This window comes from Oncorhynchus clarkii, chromosome 29 (genome assembly GCF_045791955.1).
Source record: "Oncorhynchus clarkii lewisi isolate Uvic-CL-2024 chromosome 29, UVic_Ocla_1.0, whole genome shotgun sequence".
NCBI lineage: Eukaryota > Metazoa > Chordata > Actinopteri > Salmoniformes > Salmonidae > Oncorhynchus > Oncorhynchus clarkii.
Window position 1 is genome coordinate 28,698,341 of NC_092175.1, and position 21,278 is coordinate 28,719,618.

The 21,278-nt window shown below is 43.0% G+C and overlaps 2 protein-coding genes across 2 annotated transcripts; both read right to left on the reverse strand.

Moving 5' to 3' along the window:
* Positions 1 to 7,585: 7,585 nt before the first annotated feature.
* On the reverse strand, positions 7,586 to 11,445 carry LOC139388692 (neuronal PAS domain-containing protein 4A-like). The gene is made up of 8 exons (XM_071135521.1): positions 11,271 to 11,445; positions 10,702 to 10,853; positions 10,466 to 10,574; positions 9,936 to 10,227; positions 9,721 to 9,830; positions 9,444 to 9,579; positions 7,815 to 9,310; positions 7,586 to 7,617 (listed from the first exon to the last, which is right to left on the reverse strand). Exons 1-8 carry the CDS (start codon positions 11,443 to 11,445, stop codon positions 7,586 to 7,588), a joined length of 2,502 nt encoding a protein of 833 aa, XP_070991622.1.
* A 4,582-nt stretch (positions 11,446 to 16,027) lies between these two features.
* Positions 16,028 to 20,830, reverse strand: LOC139387921 (EGF-containing fibulin-like extracellular matrix protein 2). The gene is made up of 10 exons (XM_071134301.1): positions 20,616 to 20,830; positions 20,293 to 20,341; positions 19,819 to 20,031; positions 18,949 to 19,071; positions 18,693 to 18,809; positions 18,380 to 18,499; positions 18,124 to 18,243; positions 17,849 to 17,987; positions 17,507 to 17,702; positions 16,028 to 16,954 (listed from the first exon to the last, which is right to left on the reverse strand). Exons 1-10 carry the CDS (start codon positions 20,718 to 20,720, stop codon positions 16,793 to 16,795), a joined length of 1,344 nt encoding a protein of 447 aa, XP_070990402.1. The 5' UTR covers positions 20,721 to 20,830; the 3' UTR covers positions 16,028 to 16,792.
* Positions 20,831 to 21,278: the final 448 nt, after the last annotated feature.

Below are 21,278 nucleotides of genomic sequence, written 5' to 3' on the forward strand. Positions count from 1 at the left end.
TTAGAATAAGGCTGTAATGTAACAAAATGTGGAAAAAGTCAAGGGGTCTGAATAAAGTGTTATTTGTCACATATTTCTTCAGCAGATGTTATTGCGGGTGTAGCGAAATGCTTGTGTTCTAGCTCCAACAGTGCGGTAATATATAAGTAATATCTAACAATACACACAATCTAAAGTAAAGGAATGGAATTAAGAACAGATAAATATTTGGACAAGCAATGTTACAGCAGCATAGACTAAGATACAGTAGAATAGAATACAGTATATACATATGAGATGAGTAGTGCTAAATATGTAAACATTATTAAAGTGGCCAGTAATTTCAAGTCTATGTATATAGGGCAGCAGCCTCTAATGTGCTAGTGTTGGCTATTTAACAGTCTGATGGCCTTGAGATAGAAGCTGCTTTTCAGTCTCTCGGTCCCAGCTTTGATGCACCTGTACTGACCTCGCCTTATGGATGATAGCAGGAGGAACAGGCCGTGACTCAGGTGTTGGATTTCCTTGATGATCTTTTTGGCCTTCCTGTGTCATCGGGGGCTGTAGGTGTCCTGGAGGGCAGGCAGTGTGCCCCCGGTGATGCGTTGGGCAGACCACACCACCTTCTAGAGAGCTCTGCAGTTGCCTGTGGTGGAGTTGCCGTTGCCGTACCAGGCGGAAACCATATGCTTGTGAAAATAGTACCAAAGTGATAAAAAAAACAACTGTAAATTCAGACAATGAGTGAAATACAGTGTATTGTTATATATAACCCAGGTATTTCAGCAGTGCATTGTACACTACACTATAATTCCAAATGGTAGAACATAGAGTGACTTTCCACTTTGTCCTATTAAAGCACACTGGCTGATAGAGAATGATGATGTAGTATTCATGGCAACATCCATGTATGATTTGGTTTCACCTTCCAAATCAAATCAAATCAAATTTTATTTGTCACATACACATGGTTAGCAGATGTTAATGCGAGTGTAGCGAAATGCTTGTGCTTCTAGTTCCGACAATGCAGTAATAACCAACAAGTAATCTAGCTAACAATTCCAAAACTACTACCTTATAGACACAAGTGTAAGGGGATAAAGAATATGTACATAAAGATATATGAATGAGTGATGGTACAGAGCGGCATAGGCAAGATACAGTAGATGGTATTGAGTGCAGTATATACATATGAGATGAGTATGTAAACAAAGTGGCATAGTTAAAGTGGCTAGTGATACATGTATTACATAAAGATGCAGTAGATGATATAGAGTACAGTATATACATATACATATGAGATTAACAATGTAGGGTATGTAAACATTATATTAGGTAGCATTGTTTAAAGTGGTCTGTGATATATTTTACATCATTTCCCATCAATTCCCATTATTAAAGTGGCTGGAGTTGAGTCAGTGTGTTGGCAGCAGCCACTCAATGTTAGTGGTGGCTGTTTAACAGTCTGATGGCCTTGAGATAGAAGCTGTTTTTCAGTCTCTCGGTCCCAGCTTTGATGCACCTGTACTGACCTCGCCTTCTGGATGATAGCGGGGTGAACAGGCAGTGGCTCGGGTGGTTGTTGTCCTTGATGATCTTTATGGCCTTCCTGTGACATCGGGTGGTGTAGGTGTCCTGGAGGGCAGGTAGTTTGCCCCCGGTGATGCGTTGTGCAGACCTCACTACCCTCTGGAGAGCCTTACGGTTGTGGGCGGAGCAGTTGCCGTACCAGGCGGTGATACAGCTCGACAGGATGCTCTCGATTGTGCATCTGTAGAAGTTTGTGAGTGCTTTTGGTGACAAGCCGAATTTCTTCAGCCTCCTGAGGTTGAAGAGGCGCTGCTGCGCCTTCTTCACGATGCTGTCTGTGTGAGTGGACCAATTCAGTTTGTCTGTGATGTGTATGCCGAGGAACTTAAAACTTGCTACCCTCTCCACTACTGTTCCATCGATGTGGATAGGGGGGTGTTCCCTCTGCTGTTTCCTGAAGTCCACAATCATCTCCTTAGTTTTGTTGACGTTGAGTGTGAGGTTATTTTCCTGACACCACACTCCGAGGGCCCTCACCTCCTCCCTGTAGGCCGCCTCGTCATTGTTGGTAATCAAGCCTACCACTGTTGTGTCATCCGCAAACTTGATGATTGAGTTGTAGGCGTGCGTGGCCACGCAGTCGTGGGTGAACAGGGAGTACAGGAGAGGGCTCAGAACGCACCATTGTAGGGCCCCAGTGTTGAGGATCAGCGGGGTGGAGATGTTGTTGCCTACCCTCACCACCTGGGGGCGGCCCAGTCAGGAAGTCCAGTACCCAGTTGCACAGGGCGCTGTCGAGACCCAGGGTCTCGAGCTTGATGACGAGCTTGGAGGGCACTATGGTGTTAAATGCCGAGCTGTAGTCGATGAACAGCATTCTCACATAAATGAGGTCAAATGGAAACATTTATGTGGTAAAAATATAGCGGTAATCGAACTATACATGTTAACTAGGAACTACATCATTTGTGTTCAGTTCAGTTTTTAGTAGTTTATTAAGTGATGGTTAATTGTATTTTCACAGCCCACAGGTGTGACTAATTGTCCCAGTTAATTCAGCAAGCATTCCCATTGGACAATTCACCTGATCATGTGATTTTGATTCCCTCATGTTTTTGTGTTCTCTGCCACTGCCAACAGGAGGTGGATGAAGGGCCAGGAGGGTGGACGGCATTTATGCTTTTTTTATTTGTATTATTTGGTACATTTTCACAACGCTTAGTACAAAACTCAAAACCGATCATCAAAAAGGTAGCTGTTTCATCACTGTAAGTACATTTTAAATTCACTAAGTATAACACACACAATAATACAGTCACTTTTTCACCAAACTCAATTGGTGTTTCATCTAGAAATACATGTTTCATATTGCAATACATGTTCATATAAAGTAATTGATTTTGACAATGCGATGCTCACATTACTTTTGATATGATTGTTTTCTCATTGTTGAAATACATTTTACTATTACTTAATCCGACTGCTCTTAATTGATAATCGCTAAACCATTTGGTAAACCTATAGATTTTAAATCAGTTTGTCTACAACAAATTTTGATAACTACATAATGAAAATGTATGTTTATAAAGTATGCTATATGTACTCTAATGTACTATTATGATGACTATTCTGATTTTACTTCACAGTGAGTAAAAAAAGAAAGAAATATTGATAAGATCAGAGATATACTGTATGTAATGCATCCCCTATACACTAAACATGTATCCCAAAATGAAGTTGCTGGCCAATACAGTACTGTAATATATGGCATTACAGTAACATAGCAGGGTTTGTATCCAAATGGACAACAGTGAGTACACACATTTTTGTATGTGACCCCAGTGGGAATCAAACCCACAACTCTGGTGCTGCTAGTGCCATGCTCTTACTAACTGAGCCACACAGGACTACTACAATACATAAGTACAATACAATACTGTAAAATACAATACATAATTACAATACCAGTAGTAGGGATAGGATTGCCACCCCCATGAGCATGCCATCCTCCTCCAGTCCATGGTTGAGGCATGCATTGACAGCAATTCAGACCTATTTCAGGCTTGGATTCACCATGCCAAAAGGTTTTCCCCCAGGTGCATGAACAACGAGGACATTTACTGAAATGTCGATGAGAACCTATGGCCAAATGCTCAAGACAGGCTTGATGCAAACTAGTGCCTGCTAAACATTTATGTTTCTTTCATTGATTTCATTTGTTTCATTTGATTACAATATGCCTATGTCGTAGTTATATCCAAACAATACATTTACTTTTTGCATCAATGATTGTAATCTTGAATGATCACACCTTTTGATCACTCATGGGAAAGAAATGATGGAAAAAAAGTTGTCTTTTTTTATGGGTAATACAAGTGTATTGCATAATGTGAAAAATGTGTAATGTACTGTAATTTACAGTACTGTATCATACTACATTCTAAGGGCAATTTTGAAACATGTATTTTTTTCTATTGGATTAAATGGTTGTTAAAACAATTAGATAGCACACAATGGGAGGCAGGTAGCCTAGCAGTTAAGAGCGTTGGGCCAGTAACCAAAAGGTTGCTGTTTCAAATCCCCAAGCTGTCAAGTGGAAAAATCTGATATGCCCTTGAGCAAGTCACTTCACCCTAATTTATCTGGATAAGAGTGATTAAAATGATGTTGTCTTTTGGTGATTTAAATACATGTTCTAAAGGTATTTCAGAGTAAACTTATATTGTGGATCAATGGTTGCATGTTGAAAGATGTCTCCAAACAAAATGAATGCACAATAGTTTTAATATAAGACTTGTTGCGTGACAGGTGTTACCAGCTTGGATCACCACATACTTGTGAAAATACAGTGCCTTGCGAAAGTATTCGGCCCCCTTGAACTTTGCGACCTTTTGCCACATTTCAGGCTTCAAACATAAAGATATAAAACTGTATTTTTTTGTGAAGAATCAACGACAAGTGGGACACAATCATGAAGTTGAACGACATTTATTGGATATTTCAAACTTTTTTAACAAATCAAAAACTGAAAAATTGGGCGTGCAAAATTATTCAGCCCCTTTACTTTCAGTGCAGCAAACTCTCTCCAGAAGTTCAGTGAGGATCTCTGAATGATCCAATGTTGACCTAAATGACTAATGATGATAAATACAATCCACCTGTGTGTAATCAAGTCTCTGTATAAATGCACCTGCACTGTGATAGTCTCAGAGGTCCGTTAAAAGTGCAGAGAGCATCATGAAGAACAAGGAACACACCAGGCAGGTCCGAGATACTGTTGTGAATAAGTTTAAAGCCGGATTTGGATACAAAAAGATTTCCCAAGCTTTAAACATCCCAAGGAGCACTGTGCAAGCGATAATATTGAAATGGAAGGAGTATCAGACCACTGCAAATCTACCAAGACCTGGCCGTCCCTCTAAACTTTCAGCTCATACAAGGAGAAGACTGATCAGAGATGCAGCCAAGAGGCCCATGATCACTCTGGATGAACTGCAGAGATCTACAGCTGAGGTGGGAGACTCTGTCCATAGGACAACAATCAGTCGTATATTGCACAAATCTGCCCTTTATGGAAGAGTGGCAAGAAGAAAGCCATTTCTTAAAGATATCCATAAAAAGTTGCGTTTAAAGTTTGCCACAAGCCACCTGGGAGACACACCAAACATGTGGAAGAAGGTGCTCTGGTCAGATGAAACAAAAATTGAACTTTTTGGCAACAATGCACGACGTTATGTTTGGCGTAAAAGCAACACAGCTCATCACCCTGAACACACCATCCCCACTGTCAAACATGGTGGTGGCAGCATCATGGTTTGGGCCTGCTTTTCTTCAGCAGGGACAGGGAAGATGGTTAAAATTGATGGGAAGATGGATGGAGCCAAATACAGGACCATTCTGGAAGAAAACCTGATGGAGTCTGCAAAAGACCTGAGACTGGGACGGAGATTTGTCTTCCAACAAGACAATGATCCAAAACATAAAGCAAAATCTACAATGGAATGGTTCAAAAATAAACATGTCTAGGTGTTAGAATGGCCAAGTCAAAGTCCAGACCTGAATCCAATCAAGAATCTGTGGAAAGAACTGAAAACTGCTGTTCACAAATGCTCTCCATCCAACCTCACTGAGCTCGAGCTGTTTTGCAAGGAGGAATGGGAAAAAAATTCAGTCTCTCGATGTGCAAAACTGATAGAGACATACCCCAAGCGACTTACAGCTGTAATCGCAGCAAAAGGTGGCGCTACAAAGTATTAACTTAAGGGGGCTGAATAATTTTGCACGCCCAATTTTTCAGTTTTTGATTTGTTAAAAAAGTTTAAAATATCCAATAAATGTCGTTCCACTTCATGATTGTGTCCCACTTGTTGTTGATTCTTCACAAAAAACACAGTTTTATATCTTTATGTTTGAAGCCTGAAATGTGGCAAAAGGTCGCAAAGTTCAAGGGGGCCGAATACTTTCGCAAGGCACTGTAGCACCAAAACAATTGTAAAAAACTGTAATATCATTCTTGTCACACACTGATCTGTTTCACCCGTCTTTGTGATTGTCTCCAGCCCCCTCCAGGTGTCGGCCATCTTCCCCATTATCCCCTGTGTATTTCAACCTGTGTTCTCGGTTTGTCTGTTGCCAGTTCATCTTTTTTGTTTAAATCAACCAGCGGTTTGTGTCTCAGCGCCTGCTTTTTACAGTCTCTCTTTTCTCTCCCTCCTGGTCTAGACTCTTGCCTGTCCTGACTCCGAGCCCGCCTGCCTAACCACTCTGCCTGCCCCTGACCCCGAGCCTGCCTGCCGACCTGTACCGTTGCCCCCCTCTGGATTTACCGACCTCTGTCGTACCCTGGACCTGTCTGCCGCCCGGTACCGTTGCCCCACCTCTGGTTTACTGACCCCTGCCTGCCTTGACCTGTCTATTGCCTGCCCCTGTTGGAATATTCAACTTTTGTTTATTTGATGTGGTCTGCATCTGGGTCTTATCTTCATACCTCATAATTCTAGTTGATATATTAAAGGGTACATCTGTCAGGTCTGTGTGTGCGTGCGTGCGCAAATGCAGGCACATTCAGGCCTGTGGCTCAGTCTGAGCTGCTGATTGTGTGACAAGCGTCACAGTGTACGTCAGAACTGTCCCTGACTCTCATCACACAATGGAGAGAATAAGGGAGAGGCAGATGGATAGAATAACAGTGTCTAAATGATCAGTAAAAGACAAACACTTCAAAATATATTTTAATAGAGTTGCTTTTGATTGGTATCCAAATACATCGCCACAAGAGATAAATACATTGACAACAAGACAAAAACACATTAACAATCTCCATTACTCATTCAGTGCAGTAGCTAATGTACTGGATGTCATTAAAAAAAATCAAATACAGAAATCAGAGTTATATAATATAGGAATGTACAGCATACAGTGTATTATTGGTACACTGGTAATACACACGGTTCACTCCACTTTTAGAGTCATATATAGTCAATAGATCAGTCAAACACAGTATGTGAACAGAACATATATTTCCACATTATTCTATACAAACACTATTGTGTATAATATAATCATTTAATTTCTAAAATATAGAAATCAAACTTTTACTATGTGGTAGACAATGCCACATTGTGTACTTTGACACTAAAACAGAAGTCTATCGATTGATAACTGCTGAAAGACAACCCATTATGATTTTCAAACCAAAATGCATCCATTCAACAAAATAAGACCAAGTTGACCAATGTGTAGATCAATGTATAAAACACTATCTTTATAGAATAAAACCAAACAAAATTGCTGTGGTCTGTTACATTTTTACCATTTTATATTTTGTGCTCAAAGAAGCCTTCTTCCTCACTATGAGTGAATATAAACATGGCACTTTAAATGACCTCTATCATGAGGTTACTCAGCAATCATATGTATTCACAGTAATGCATGTACAACTGAATTATCAGAAAACAGTATTATACAATATTGAATTGTAAGTATGTTAAATATGTACAGATGTTGTACATTCAGCTTTTACAAGAAAAGCTTGAAATATGACAATATGCCATACTGAACGAAGTAAGTCACAGACTTATTTTAGAAGAGGGTCACGCAGGGTTCCATCTGAAATGAAAGAAAACAACGGACAAGAGTTAATTTAGTTCAGCAACCAATATTTATCACACTGAAATCTTAGTAGTGATGCATCTTATACTGTAAAATGGAAAATATCGGATGAAACTATGAAAAAAATGTATGTGCCAGTGGTAAAATGGCCTGTTCTCTTATCAATATATTAGCATGACAAAAATGTCCCGTACCTTGGTGGAAGCTTTGTGAATGTATGGTTGAGTGGGAGTTGATACAACTCAGGTTGTCACCCCGAGACGGGTTGAAAGAGGCATCTGCCTCAAACACAGATTCCATGGTATCCAGATCCTCCAGAAGGGACTGGGCATGGGGCAAACCGATGGTGGGAGCCGGATGGACAAAGGCAGGGGCACATTCTTGAAAGGCTGTGAGAGCGATGGCTGATGATGGTAGTGACAATAGAGGCTCCACCGACACGTCCGTATCCATCTCACTCTCAGATGACTCCTCCACGTCTCTATTAATCCCTGCCCCGACGGCCATCATAGCTCCACCCACTGCCATGAAGTTACACTGCGTCGACTGGACGCTACAGAAGTGGTTTACACCAATTGAAGATTCACCCTTGAAGAGGCTGGGGTTACACCTGCTCACTGGGGTGAGTGGCCAGCATGGAGGGGAGGACTTAAAGGAGGAAGATGGAGGAGAGGAGCATGAAGAGGGGGACAAAGGGAAAGTTGAGAGCTCCTCAATTAGGCTCTCTAGAGCCATACTCTCCTCATACAGAGAGATATCCTCTCGGCTAAGGGGCGGGTCTAGCCCCTTCCAGGGAAGACACTCAGCTCCGCAAGGAGGAGAGGAATTCTCGGATGTGGTCTGAAGACTGGGTGAAGACGAGAAGGTGGGTGGGGTTATTCTGGGGAGAATTGGGTCACAATAGAATCCCTCAGCTAAAGAGCTAATATATTTAGCCAAGAGAGAAATGTCCTCCCTCTCTCGCTCCTGCTCTTTCTCCGTGGAGAAGAAGGAGCAGGGAGGATGTGTGGGGGAAGCCTCTGGAGTTAGGAGGAGCTCATTCAGAGGGCCATGGAAGGGCCTGTGGGGAACATCCACATACAAGGGACCACTAATCTGTGGCAGGCCCATGATGGAGCATTCATCTCCCCCAAAACTATTGATGGTGGGGGGTAGCTTTCCATGGGGCTCTGCCAGGAAGAGTACCTGAGGATGCTTGGTAGAGAGGACCTGGGAGAAGGCTGGTGCACTATGTGCTGAGTTAATAGCCTCATGGGCCATTGGGAAGGACACAGCTGCATTGAAAGGATCCAAATTGAGTTGCAGTTTCTCCACAAAAGGAAAACTTCCACTAGCAAGATGAGGCGTATACGGGGGAGTGCATGCACACTCCCCCATCTGTTGAGGGTGGGGCATAGTAAGAGGGGCGAGGGGCTTGGTGAGGGAGGAGGGGAGGGGTTCTGACATATTAGTTAGGTGCGAGGTAATTCTTTGAGTCAGAATATCAGACTTAGTGTCAGTCAGTGAGGCAGAAGTGGTTGGTCCAACAGAGAGAAGGCTGGTCTTTGGTTCCCACTGGTGTTGTCCTCCATGTTTCTGGGGGAAGTTGTCTTCACCCAGATACGACAGGCTGGACCGAAGACCATAACCAACTGGCTGCATAGGCACCTCACAAGAGCTCTGCTGGCGTATTGAACATGCCTCTGACTCGCTAAGAGAGAGAAAGAGAGAGAGAGGAAAAGAGACAATAATTATTTATATCTCACATATACTATATAGAGGTCATGGTTAAAGGTAAGAGACAAATGACACAGTGGTGTTTCATAGCAGCGTAGCTGTGGTACCTGATGATGTAGTTGTGGCAGCTGATAGGGTTTTCGTCGATGTTCAGCTGGAGGACCATATAGAGCCAGACCCATGAGTGGTCTGCTGCCTCCACCTGCACCACCATGTCCACCTGCCTCCTCTCTCCTTCACTCACTACAGAGACAGACACATTCCCATATTCAGCTCTCCTCACTGGTCTGTCTTCCTCATGTCTTTGTATTGTTGGTTGTGTTTTGTTGGACTGAATGTTAAGTGTCTGCTGTTGAGTAGTTGTGTTATTGTGGATGTACTCACATAGGAGACGGTGCTGTGTAGAGGCATGGGAGAGATCCCTGGGATGGACCAGGCTGTACCAGGAGCGAGAGCGTAGAAACTCCACATCGTAGCCCAGGTACACAGTCACACTGGAGAAAAACGGGACAATAGAGTTGATAACATACCCCATGTTCTCATGCCTATACACTACCAAAACAGTGTTGTACTTCAGAATGAACCAGGCTTATTCTTACCTGTCCTGGGCATCCCAAAGCCTCATGTCCCTGTGGTGTTGAGAGTGGAAACAAGCCAGTAGGAAGGACTGCTCAGGGGGTGGGGTGAAGGGGGCACTCTTGGCGATTGTAAGGTAAGGCGTTTTTGTCCTCAGGGGGGTACAGAAACACACCCATACTGGGTTGGAGGTCCAGTATGCAGAGACAGGGCAAGGTGGGGTGAGGCAGCGAGCTCTGACTAGCATCAACTTGTTCTCCGCACCCTGTCGCCGGATGAACTTTGTAGTATTGAATCGACATCGAAATAACTTGTCTGGAGGAGGAGAAAAAGGAGAAAGGTTTGAAATGGATGTCATCTGTTGTCATTATAAGATATATATACATTTGAGGAACAGTTATATAAATGACATTTAATTTGTAAACTAAGGTCTTGGTTATCTTTTGATAGATGATGTCACCATAGTCTAGGATGTATGCAGCAGTTGGGTTACTAAGGTATTTCTAATGGATCCAGTAAAACAATTATTAGATTAGTGATGAGAGATCTATACCTGTGTCAGTAGTGGTCATCGGTAGACCTGCAAGGTTGCTCCTTATGACAAAGTGGTCCATAGGATCAATGATATCATACACAGTATCACTCTGGGCAACCAGGTCCACCTGAATGAGAAAAACAGGTTACATGACATGGAATGAGACTTTCATAGGCCTAGGCACAATACTTTCAGTGTATGATTTGTCATAAGTAACAACAACAGCCACATGTTTTCAGCTTCGGGCTACTCACCATGCAATGCCCGAGGTGGTCTGCGACGTTGTCTGACAGATACAGAAGTTTTCCATCGCTTGTTAGGAGTATCATGAAACCTGACAATTCGTGCATCAGCCCTGACAGCTCCTGAAACAACATTAAGTTCGTGGTCTCGTCTTGAAGAGCGTCTGTTTGGCAAAGAAAATAAAAGGTCTAACATTAGTTGTAAATATCGTCACTGAGACAAAAAGCATGAAATAAATTGTAGTATTTGCATTTTTCTCAACAGGGATCGTGTTCATCCTAAATATTACTTGTGTTATGCATCCAACAGATTGGAGTCACGCGCATTTACTCGCTACAACAGACTAGTACCATGGACAGCGTCAAACATTTTCAGAACTTTAGACAGCGCAAGACTTGTATGGACATTATGTAAAAATCAATAACAAATCAAACTATTAGCCAACAAATAAATCAGTAAATCAACTTCTGCATTACAGTGCTTGATAGAATGTAGTGGTTGTCGACCATGCACGTTAAACTTCAGTGCTCCTGGTGACTAAAACCACAAGAGACACTTTGTGTGACCATATAAAGCCTACCTTGAGAGAAGAATACAGACTTTCGGGTGTACATGCAGGCAAGTGACATGATGTGTAGGTAGGAGAGTCGAGCTTTGTCCGAATCGGAAATGGGCAACAGTTCCTTGATGTTCTGAATCTCTGCGTTGATTTGATCCCTCCGAGCCTTTGAGGCTCCTTTTGTGGACCGATACATTGTTGCGTGCCTGCCTGAAACAGGTGTTTGTTTGGAGTTTGTGAAGATTGCAGAAGTCGCGGAGTTGTTCTGTCTCACTACTTCATCCTGATTCAGGCGCTGTAAATTGACAACGGAATTGTTAGATTGAATATGAGTAGTTTAATAGCGGAGTTTGCATTGTCAATCCTTTTGTAATTTGTCTCCCCGTGAGCAAGGAGCTGTTTGGGTGGCTGACTATGTTGACTAGTTGCGTCGTGATTATAAAGTACATGAACGAGGATGTTCTTTATATAGGCTGATGGTGGGGTGGAGGGGTGCTGAGCAACCATACAGTAGATAGGAATATAATGTGAATGGCGATGGGAGGGGGTGATTAGCATTGAGGACTGCCTGCTGTATGATACCTCTCTCTCTATAACGTGTGTGTGTGTGTGTGTGCGCGCACGTGCAGTAAGTGTTGTCTCCAGGTGAACTAAGCAAACGCCTACACACTCCCCTTCCCTTCTCTCTCTGGTGAGAATTCAGCCTTGTACATGTTCCTTGCTCTATTATTGCCTTGGTTGTTCAGTCTATTTTTAGAACATGGACTTGAGTGGATTGATTTGATTGTAATGATACACTCTATTTTTCATCTGATTCTCTTCTTAGACTGAGTTGGCGGTCTGCACCAATTACAGCGAAAATACAAGGGGTCAAGATTACATTTGTTCATTTGTAATTTTAGATGTGTTGTTACATTAGAGTTAAGATATAGTAGGTATTTTAGTCTAACACTAAACAGTATACTCCATTCAGATAATAATATTTTGTATTATTTTTTTACCTATAAGTAGACTAAAACCACAAATGAGACTACAGCCACACACATTTTCACTTAACTGATGTACAACATGCCTGACTCCAACATCCTGTTGATAGTCCTTCATAACACCATATCACTACACTTAAGACCAACTGGACTCTCCTTGAATTGTAAACGATTTTATTAAAATCAGATGACGTCAGATAGATTGAAATTTTACTGGCTTCAGTTTGGTCCGGGCCCATGGGACAGAGAGGGAACTGCTGTTTGACATCCTGGGCTCCCTGTGGTAATGGATGTTTTTATCGTGGGTGGTGTGGCCATCTGTTGAAACCACAATGGTGTTGAGATATGGAGCATCTATATTCTCACTGATGGTGCAGGACTTTGATACAACACAGAATTTGATTTTCCCAACTCTTGAATGGCTATTTTTGCTATTTTGTGTATAGAGACATTTTCACATGCAGAGGTGTTGTAGAGTTGTTCTTTAACTCAGCATTTATTTCGGTCTCTTTCTATCTGCATTCATCAATCACAAGGTGCTTGTCTCTTGTTTGTCTCCATCTCCATATCTGCTTGTCTCCATCTATGTGTGACCATGGCAACAATACTGCTGTTACTTAGTAACCACATTGAGAATCATTATTAATATGTGGACCAAAAACGCCATTTAAGCTGGTAGGTGATAACCACACTTTATTATTTAGAGGTGGATTGAGATAAAGGCAACTATTTTGTTTGAAATATAACATATGATTATTGGATATGTAATTAAATTGTAGGGCGGTGTGTAATTATGTAATTAACTTGTATTGTAGGGCGAAGTGGTTACATGGACCACTATCATATCTTCATCATAGGGTGAGTTTAGGAGAAGCACAGTATGATTTTTATAGAAATTGTGTAACACGACCAAACATTTCATTCCATATTGTTCCTCTGTAGAGTTTTATCAGGTAATGACGACGCATTTGTCTCCCGTCATGATATGATTACATTTTCTCTAATGATATTCAAAATTGTATAAACAAGCTAAAAGTAAATAAATATAAAATCAGTGTCCCACACTTTTTTTTAAATTTAAATAAAACGATGATTCATTTCCTCTTTCATTCATGCATTTCCTCTGTCATGTCCGAGCCCTTCTCCTAATAGACTGGTGATGACTAGGGATTCACGAGGGAGTGGAGAGAAAATAACTCTACCTGATCCAGCTCAATTTCCTCCTCTCTGGACAGAAATATACAAATACAGTTGAAGTCGGAAGTTTACATAAACTGAGTTAAAATGTATTTGGCTAAGGTGTTTCACAATTCCTGACATTTAATCTTAGTAAAAATGCCCTGTCTTAGGTCAGTTAGGATCACCACTTTATTTTAAGAATGTGAAATGAATAATATTTATTTCATTCATTCATTTATAACAGTACCCCCTGTACTATACCCCCATACTACTCACCACCCATAGCATTTACCCCTGTACTACATAACACCTAGAATATTACCTCCTGTACTACGCACGACCATTAACATTACCCCCATGTACTAAACACCACCCATAACATTACCTCCTGCACTATCCACCACATACAACATTACCCACCACCCATAAGTGTACAATGTACTTTCATCCTCTCCCTCTACCTCAGACTGAGCCTGCTCTGTGAACCCTACCGTCCATTCCATGGCACACTGTGATGAAATCCCTGTCCAATCCCAGGTGTGCCCAAACAACATTACCCCTGTACTACCCACCACCCATAACATTACCCCCTGTACTACCTACCAGCCATTATATTACCCCCTGTCCCATCCACCACAAAAATATTACCCCCTTTATTACCTACCACCTATAACATTACTCCATGGACTAACCTCCACCCATAATATTACCTCTGTACCACCCACCACTCATAACATTACCTCTGTACTACCCACCACCCATAGCATTACCCCTGTACTACCCACCACCCATAACATTACCCCCTGCACTACCCACCACCCATAACATTACCCCCTGCACTACCCATCACCCATAACAGTACCCCTGTACTACCTACCACCCATAACATTACCCCCTGGACTACTCTCCACCCATAACACTACCCATGTACTACCCACCACCCATAACATTACCCCTGTACTACCCACCACCCATAGCATTACCCCTGTACTACCCACCACACATAACATTACCCCCTGTACTCCCCACCACCCATAACATTACCCCTGTACTACCTAACATCCATAACATTATCCCCTGGACGAACCTCCACCCATAACATTACCCCATGTACCACCCATCACCCATAACATTACCCCATGTACTACCCACAACCCATAACATTACCCCCTGTACTACTCACCACATATAACATTACCCACCACCCATAACATTACCCCCTCTAATACTTACCAGCCATAACATTACCCCCTGTACAATACACCACCCATAACATTACCTCTGTACTACCCACCACCCATAACATTACCCCCTGTACTACCCACTACCAACACCCATCTGCTTCTTCCCCTGCCCACCTACATAACATCTGTGCCTGGACTTCCTGCCTCTCAGCTCCCACACCGAAGACGGCACAGAGGAAAGCCCAACAGACCAAAACATACTCACACATGATCTCACATGCAAACACACACTCTTCACTGCCCATTCTAATGTAAGGTATGAGTAAATAATTTATTCTGTAATATTCTTGTTTTTTACTCAAGTGAGTCAGATTCAGGCTTCCGTTGTTTCTGCCACTATGTGGAGACATTGAGGTACTGATACTTCAGTCCACACTATGTGTGTGTGTGGAAAAGCTGAGAAAAAGTTGTTTGTGTGAAAAAGAACATGATGAAGCGAGAATAACATCAATTTCTCAAAATAATTATTTAAGTAACAGATAACTGTGAATTATGTCTTAGGTAAGGGATAATTCTACAGTGGAGCATTCAAGTAATGTAAATCATTTGAACATGAATATGTTGAAGGGAGAATAACATCCATTTCTCAGTGGAGCATTCATGTGTCAACCACTTTTTCAATGACTGTGAACTCTTGCACAGCTACAGAAAAAACATTCAAGTTTGGTTGATATGTGACTGCATTGTTGATTTGAACCCTATTGTTGATTTTTGGTTGACATCTGGGTTCAAATTAGACGAAATGACTGTGCATGTTGATGACCTCATGCAAATTCTACCAACTAGCCACATTAATGGAACACGTTGATAAAGTATGTTTAAATGACAAGGAGACCGAGGGCTCTATTCAGTCTGTATCACTGAAGTGTTACAGAGAGCACGCTAGAAATGTAAAGGTCATTTCCTATTGAGCCGACATCTGCAGCATTTACCATGAATGCCGTCTCCACTGATACGGGAACATTGCCTTTAAATTCAGGCTGTACAGCTGAACTTCCGTGACTTTATTGACTCAACCAATTTACCAACTTTTAAGTTGGTACGCTGTAGGCTATACATTTAAAAGACATTTAAACCCAAAGTTACAGTAATTTGGCAATTTACATTAAGATATTAATCTATAGTAACTGCAGATATAAATATACTCCAATGTGGTAGTATATAGAAACAGTGTCCCTTGTATTGTAATAGCGCTCTATGGCTTTTCATTCACTGTAGTGTAAATGCATTTATCTGTCTGTACTGAAAAGCAAACTTGACAGAGTGAAAGAAAGAGTTTGAAAAAAGGTCAGCAAAGAACCCATTAATGGGCCTTAATTAAGCAGAATAGGAGGTAAGGCCACCAGAAGGAACACCATTCATCCAAATGTTGGTTTCAATAATTTTAATTTTTAGTAACATGTCAAAACAACCGTAAGTTGTAAAAAAATAAAAAAACGACATCCTTGATGGAGAGAAAGAGAACAGTATAACATGGGTTGTAATGGTAGCCTTGAAAGGATGTTTTTATCAATTTCCTTGGTAACAATGTCCCTCTATATAACTTAGCTAGTCTTCTGTGCAGCAACAGACTATTACAATTATGGTGAAGAGGCTAGATACCAACTATGGTGAACACAAGATGATAGGTTAATCTGTTAATATAACTGTCTGGGAATATTACTGATTGAACTGTCTTAAACTATTGCGATATACCTGTGTGCCAGCCATATGCACCCTGTCCCAGTGTGCCATGCGTGTGTCCTTGTGTGTGTGTCAGAGGAGTCTGGTAAAGGGAGGGAATAATGTCTGGAATGGAATAAATGGAACAGCATCAAAAACAGAGTTTGACTCAGTTCCATTTATTCAATTCCAGCCATTGTAATGAGCCTGTCCTCCCATTTAAAGTGACACCAGCCACCACTGGTGTGTGTGCATGTGCATGAGGATGTGTGTCTGGTGACTCACAGAATTATGGAAGAATGCTTTCACAACTAGCTTTTCCCCGGGCAGTTGTTTTAAAGATACATAGTAGTATAGCAGAAATGAGTCTGAGAAATGTTTCTGTCTCATGTCCTCAACAGTTTTCCTCTTTTCATTTCCCTCCCACTCTCTATTTCTGTTCTTGCTCTCTCTCTTTACTCCATCTCTCTCCTCAGAAGGTGTAAGGTCCTACAAAGACAGACAGTCGCAGGGCAGAGCTGGTCTGGTAGCTGATGAGGGGGTTGACAGACACCATCTCCAGATCCAGGGTGTACTCTATTGGACCGGTCACAGCACGGTCCAGGACCAGCACAGCACTGAAGTTGTTCATTTGCTGTGAAAAGATAGAGGGAGGTATAGTGGCATTGTGTGAGTGTGCAGGACTGAATCATCATTTTAACTCAGTATTCTGTCTTCAAAACCAGTCGTTTCTGTTCCCCTACTACTGCAGTAGGCAGTATTAGCTGTTCGGCCTTGGTAAGTATTTTTGTGTAATATGCAGACATCTAGACATTCTGTTTTCTTCTTGACATGCATCCAACCCTGACTCATAAGTCAACACTGTAGCCTTTAACTCCAAGTATTACAACACACAGGGATATTCAGTAGTTGGTGTTTCCTCACTCTTAGAAAAAAGGGTTTCGAAAGGGTTCTTTGACTGTCACCATAGGTGAACCCTTTTTGGCTCCAGGTAGAACCCCTTTGAGTTCCATGTAGAACCCTCTGTGGAAAGGGTTTTACCTGGAACCCAAAAGGGTTCTTCAAAGAGTTCTCCTATGTGGATAAGAGTGTAGTGTAGTGAATGAAACTGGTATACAGTTAACACATGTAGTGGAGAGAAAATAGTTGATACTCCTAGAGCTGCCTGTATCTCCCACCCACTCACCCGTATGTAGAATTCCCCATTGTGGTCCCCAGAGCGGATGCGGAAGGTGTTGTAGACTCCAGGGTAGATGCGGGTGGCCTGGATCTGGAAGATGTCTGAGGGGACAGAGCGCTCTGAGGTGATGCTCATGTAACGGTGGACGATGGAGAAGGGGAGGTCACGACACTCAGGCTTGATGACCGGGCAAACACAGCGGCTAGAAAGACAGGGAAGAGGGGGTTAAATAACCTGTCTAGTGCTGTCCAAATGTCATTTCTTGGAGGGATTTTTAGACTATATGAGGTTGTGTGATAGTGAGGTTATGTTTGGGAGTCTGAACGTGTGGAGGAGGATGCTACTCACTTGTCAGACAATAGGGCTCTTGTTAGCACATAGGGCTCTCGACAGCGGTTGGAATCGGTGCACTGATAACCCCCATGGATGTTAATACAGGTCTGGCCCTCTCCACACCGGTCTATGTCTGTTTCACACTCATTCACATCTGGAGAGGGGGAGAGAATGAGAGAGGGAGATGGGGAGAGATGGAGGGCAGAGGAGAGAAAGAAGAACATGGAGAAAGAGATATCATAACTTCTCACATTTGTCAGTTATAAATAGCGTATTCTAAGGATGTTTACCTTGGCAGAGTCTGGTGCCCTGTAGCTGGTACCCCTCTGGACAGATACAGGAGAACCTCCCTGGATCGTTAACACACTGAAACTGGCACATGTAACTGGAGTAGCTGCACTCGTCTACATCTGCACAGAGAGAAGGATAGTCAGGGAAAGGCACAGATGTAACTGAAGGGCTGGATTTTAATAACCTTCAGCATTCTTTGTTTTTATGTTGGAAACCCTACAGCAATATAGACTGACAGACAGTCAGACCCTTTACCATTGCACGAGTGTCCGTCTGGTCCCAGTTCGTAGCCCGGTTCACAGCGACAAAGAAAGGTGCCATATGTGTTGTAACATTTCTGCTGACAGGGGGCGCCCATCTCACACTCATTCACATCTTGAGTTGGATATTGGATGTTGTAGGGTTAGGGTTATGTTGTAGTAGGGTGAGGGAGAGACCAGCAGGCAGAGAAGAAGAACAAACAGTAACCATCATCAGATATATTGTGAGGTAATGAATTCTAGTTTAGTGTTTGAAGTTTGGATTTCAGCTGAGTTTCTGCCAGCTTTACTCATGTAAAGGGACTTACCCACACATGAACGGTTGTTTCCAGCCAACTGAAACCCAGGCTCACACTCACAGGAGAAAGAGCCAGGTACGTTTACACAGCGATGCTGACAGTACCTGTATCTACACTCATCAATATCTGCAAGGAGAGGATGAACGAGAGGATGAAAGATTCTGAGGTTGCGTAGGGGAGAAGAGGAGAGGATGGAAAACAAACAAAGTAAAAAGCCTCAGAGGAATAAAGAAAGTGAAACGTGAGGTAGATAATGCTGTCTCACCCACACACTCAATACCAATGTTACTGTATCCATCTGGACACTGGCAGCTGTAGGTGCCCACAGTGTTAACGCACTGCTGGCTGGGCTGGCAGTCATGAAGATCGAGTACACACTCGTCCATGTCTGAAAACACACACACACACACACACACACACACACACACACACACACACACACACACACACACACACACACACACTGTAACTTTTGACTCAGTAGAACAAAGAGGGCAGGCGAGGTGTTCATAGTGAATCATTCCACCCTGATCCCTGCTCTTACTCACAGTGCTCCATAAAACAAACCAACACATACACACTCACACTGTCCCTTCTCCCACTCAACACTTATGGCCAGCCTTCCCAGTCTCTGTCCAGGCTTGTGACTCACCCAAACATCCCTCCCCCTGGCCTTGCCCACACAGCCCTCCCCCTTGGCTTTACCTACACAGCCCTCCCCTTGGCCATCACCTACACAGCCTTCCCACTGGGCCTTACCTACACAGCCTTCCCATTTGGCCTCACCAACACAGCCCTTCCCTTGGGCCATACATACACAGCCCTCCCCCTTGGCCTCACCTACACAGCCTTCCCCCAGGGCCTCACCTACACAGCCTTTCCCCAGGGCCTCACCTACACAGCCTTCCCCTAGGGGCTCACCTACACAGCCTTCCCCCAGGGCCTCACCTACACAGCCCTCCCATTTGGCCTCACCTACACAGCCCTCCCATTTGGCCTCACCTACACAGCCTCCCCCTTGGCCTCACCTACACAGCCTTCCCCCAGGGCCTCACCTACACAGCCCTCCCCTGGGCCTTACCAACACAGCCCTTTCTTTGGGTCTTACCTACACAGCCCTTTCTTTGGGTCTTACCTACACAGCCCTCCCCCTGGGCATCATAGCCTACAGGACAGGGGCTGAAGGCCTCGTTGGACTCCACCGGCAGGATGGCCACTGATTGGCTGGATGGTTCAGGGGCGGTGATGACAGAGGCAGAGCGTGGGAGACACAGGTAACCACCATAGTGGTTAAAACACTTCATCTCCCCATGGCAGGCCTCCACAATGGTCTGACACTCATTGATATCTGAGAGATGAGGTAAGAGAGAAAATTAGTGAAAGGCAAATTAAGGAGATGGAGAGATCAAGAGATGAGGAGGAATGTGTGAAAGTGCAAACATGTGAGGAGTAAAAAAAACTCAAATGAGGTTTGGTGATGAATAGAACTGACAAAGGAAGCTTATTTACCATGATATTTTGGCTGTGACACCATCAGATCATAAGCACAGTGACATAACTTTCTCACACATCACTCTCTCTAACATTACAACCAAATTAATCCACCCACCTTTACAATGCTGACTCCCAACATCCCACTCATAACCATCTGTGCACTCCTGAGAGAGAGAGAGAGAGAGAGAGAGAGAGAGAGAGAGAGAGAGAGGTTGCAGTGTTGACTGTATGCACTAAAGTGCCAGAGCATGCATGCACATTTACAATATTAGAAGAGGGACTGACTCAGGTACATGGGGAATGAGCATTGTTATCGAGAGGTGTACATGTTGCTGGGAGAGAGTCATAAAGTGGCTTTTAGAAGAGACAGAATGAAAAACTGCGCAATGGAAAAGTAATAAGCAGTAAGAGGAGAAGTGAAGACTGACTCATCCTTACCGTGAGGCTGTCACCTTCAGGAGGCGATTGAGACTTTGTATGGTGGAAGAGGGACAAACTCACACACACGCATAACAACACAAATGTTCTCCGCATACTACACATAAAACACACACAAACAAACAAACAAACAGAGAGCAGGTAGCAGACAGACAAACAAATGCTGTGGAGTCACTCGATCACAATGACACACATACACCTGAGTCAGTAGTACATTAATGTACGGGCAAAGACCAACAACACAGGAGGGGAAGCAAGGTGATATTCCAGAATCTGTGAGAAAGACAAGAGAGAGAAATTACGTTTGACAATGGCACAAAGTGATAGCACAAGTGATACTTAGTATTTGTATATCATGTGTGCATGTATCCCAGTTCAGACTGTGGATGGGTTGTTTTCCATGTGGTGACCTGAACACGACAGCATTATGTCAAATAGCTTAGTTTAGGCCCATGTTTTTCATCCTGCGACACCAACGGTCACACTGGAAGACAGAGTAGACTGCCCTATGGTCTCATGCTTGAGTCATGTACTGCACAAGTAGAACAATGTGTGCTTCTGGTCAAACGAGCCTTTCAAAGAAAATGTGTCACACAATTACAATGGTTTGAATCGGTATTTCATATCTTGCCACATACCATGAAGTCCTCTGTTTTCACTTCA

Coding starts and splice junctions, on each gene's coding strand:
- LOC139388692 (XM_071135521.1), bottom strand. CDS start 11,445: ATGTATCGGTCCACAAAAGGAGCCTCAAAGGCTCGGAGGGATCAAATC. Junction 9,831..9,935: donor CTTTGGGATGCCCAGGACAG/GTAAGAATAAGC, acceptor GTTTTTCTCCAG/TGTGACTGTGTACCTGGGCT. Junction 7,618..7,814: donor TTCACAAAGCTTCCACCAAG/GTACGGGACATT, acceptor CTTTCATTTCAG/ATGGAACCCTGCGTGACCCT.
- LOC139387921 (XM_071134301.1), bottom strand. CDS start 20,720: ATGTGTAGTATGCGGAGAACATTTGTGTTGTTATGCGTGTGTGTGAGT. Junction 20,032..20,292: donor TGGGAGTCAGCATTGTAAAG/GTGGGTGGATTA, acceptor CTCATCTCTCAG/ATATCAATGAGTGTCAGACC. Junction 17,988..18,123: donor GGGCACCAGACTCTGCCAAG/GTAAACATCCTT, acceptor CCCCCTCTCCAG/ATGTGAATGAGTGTGAAACA.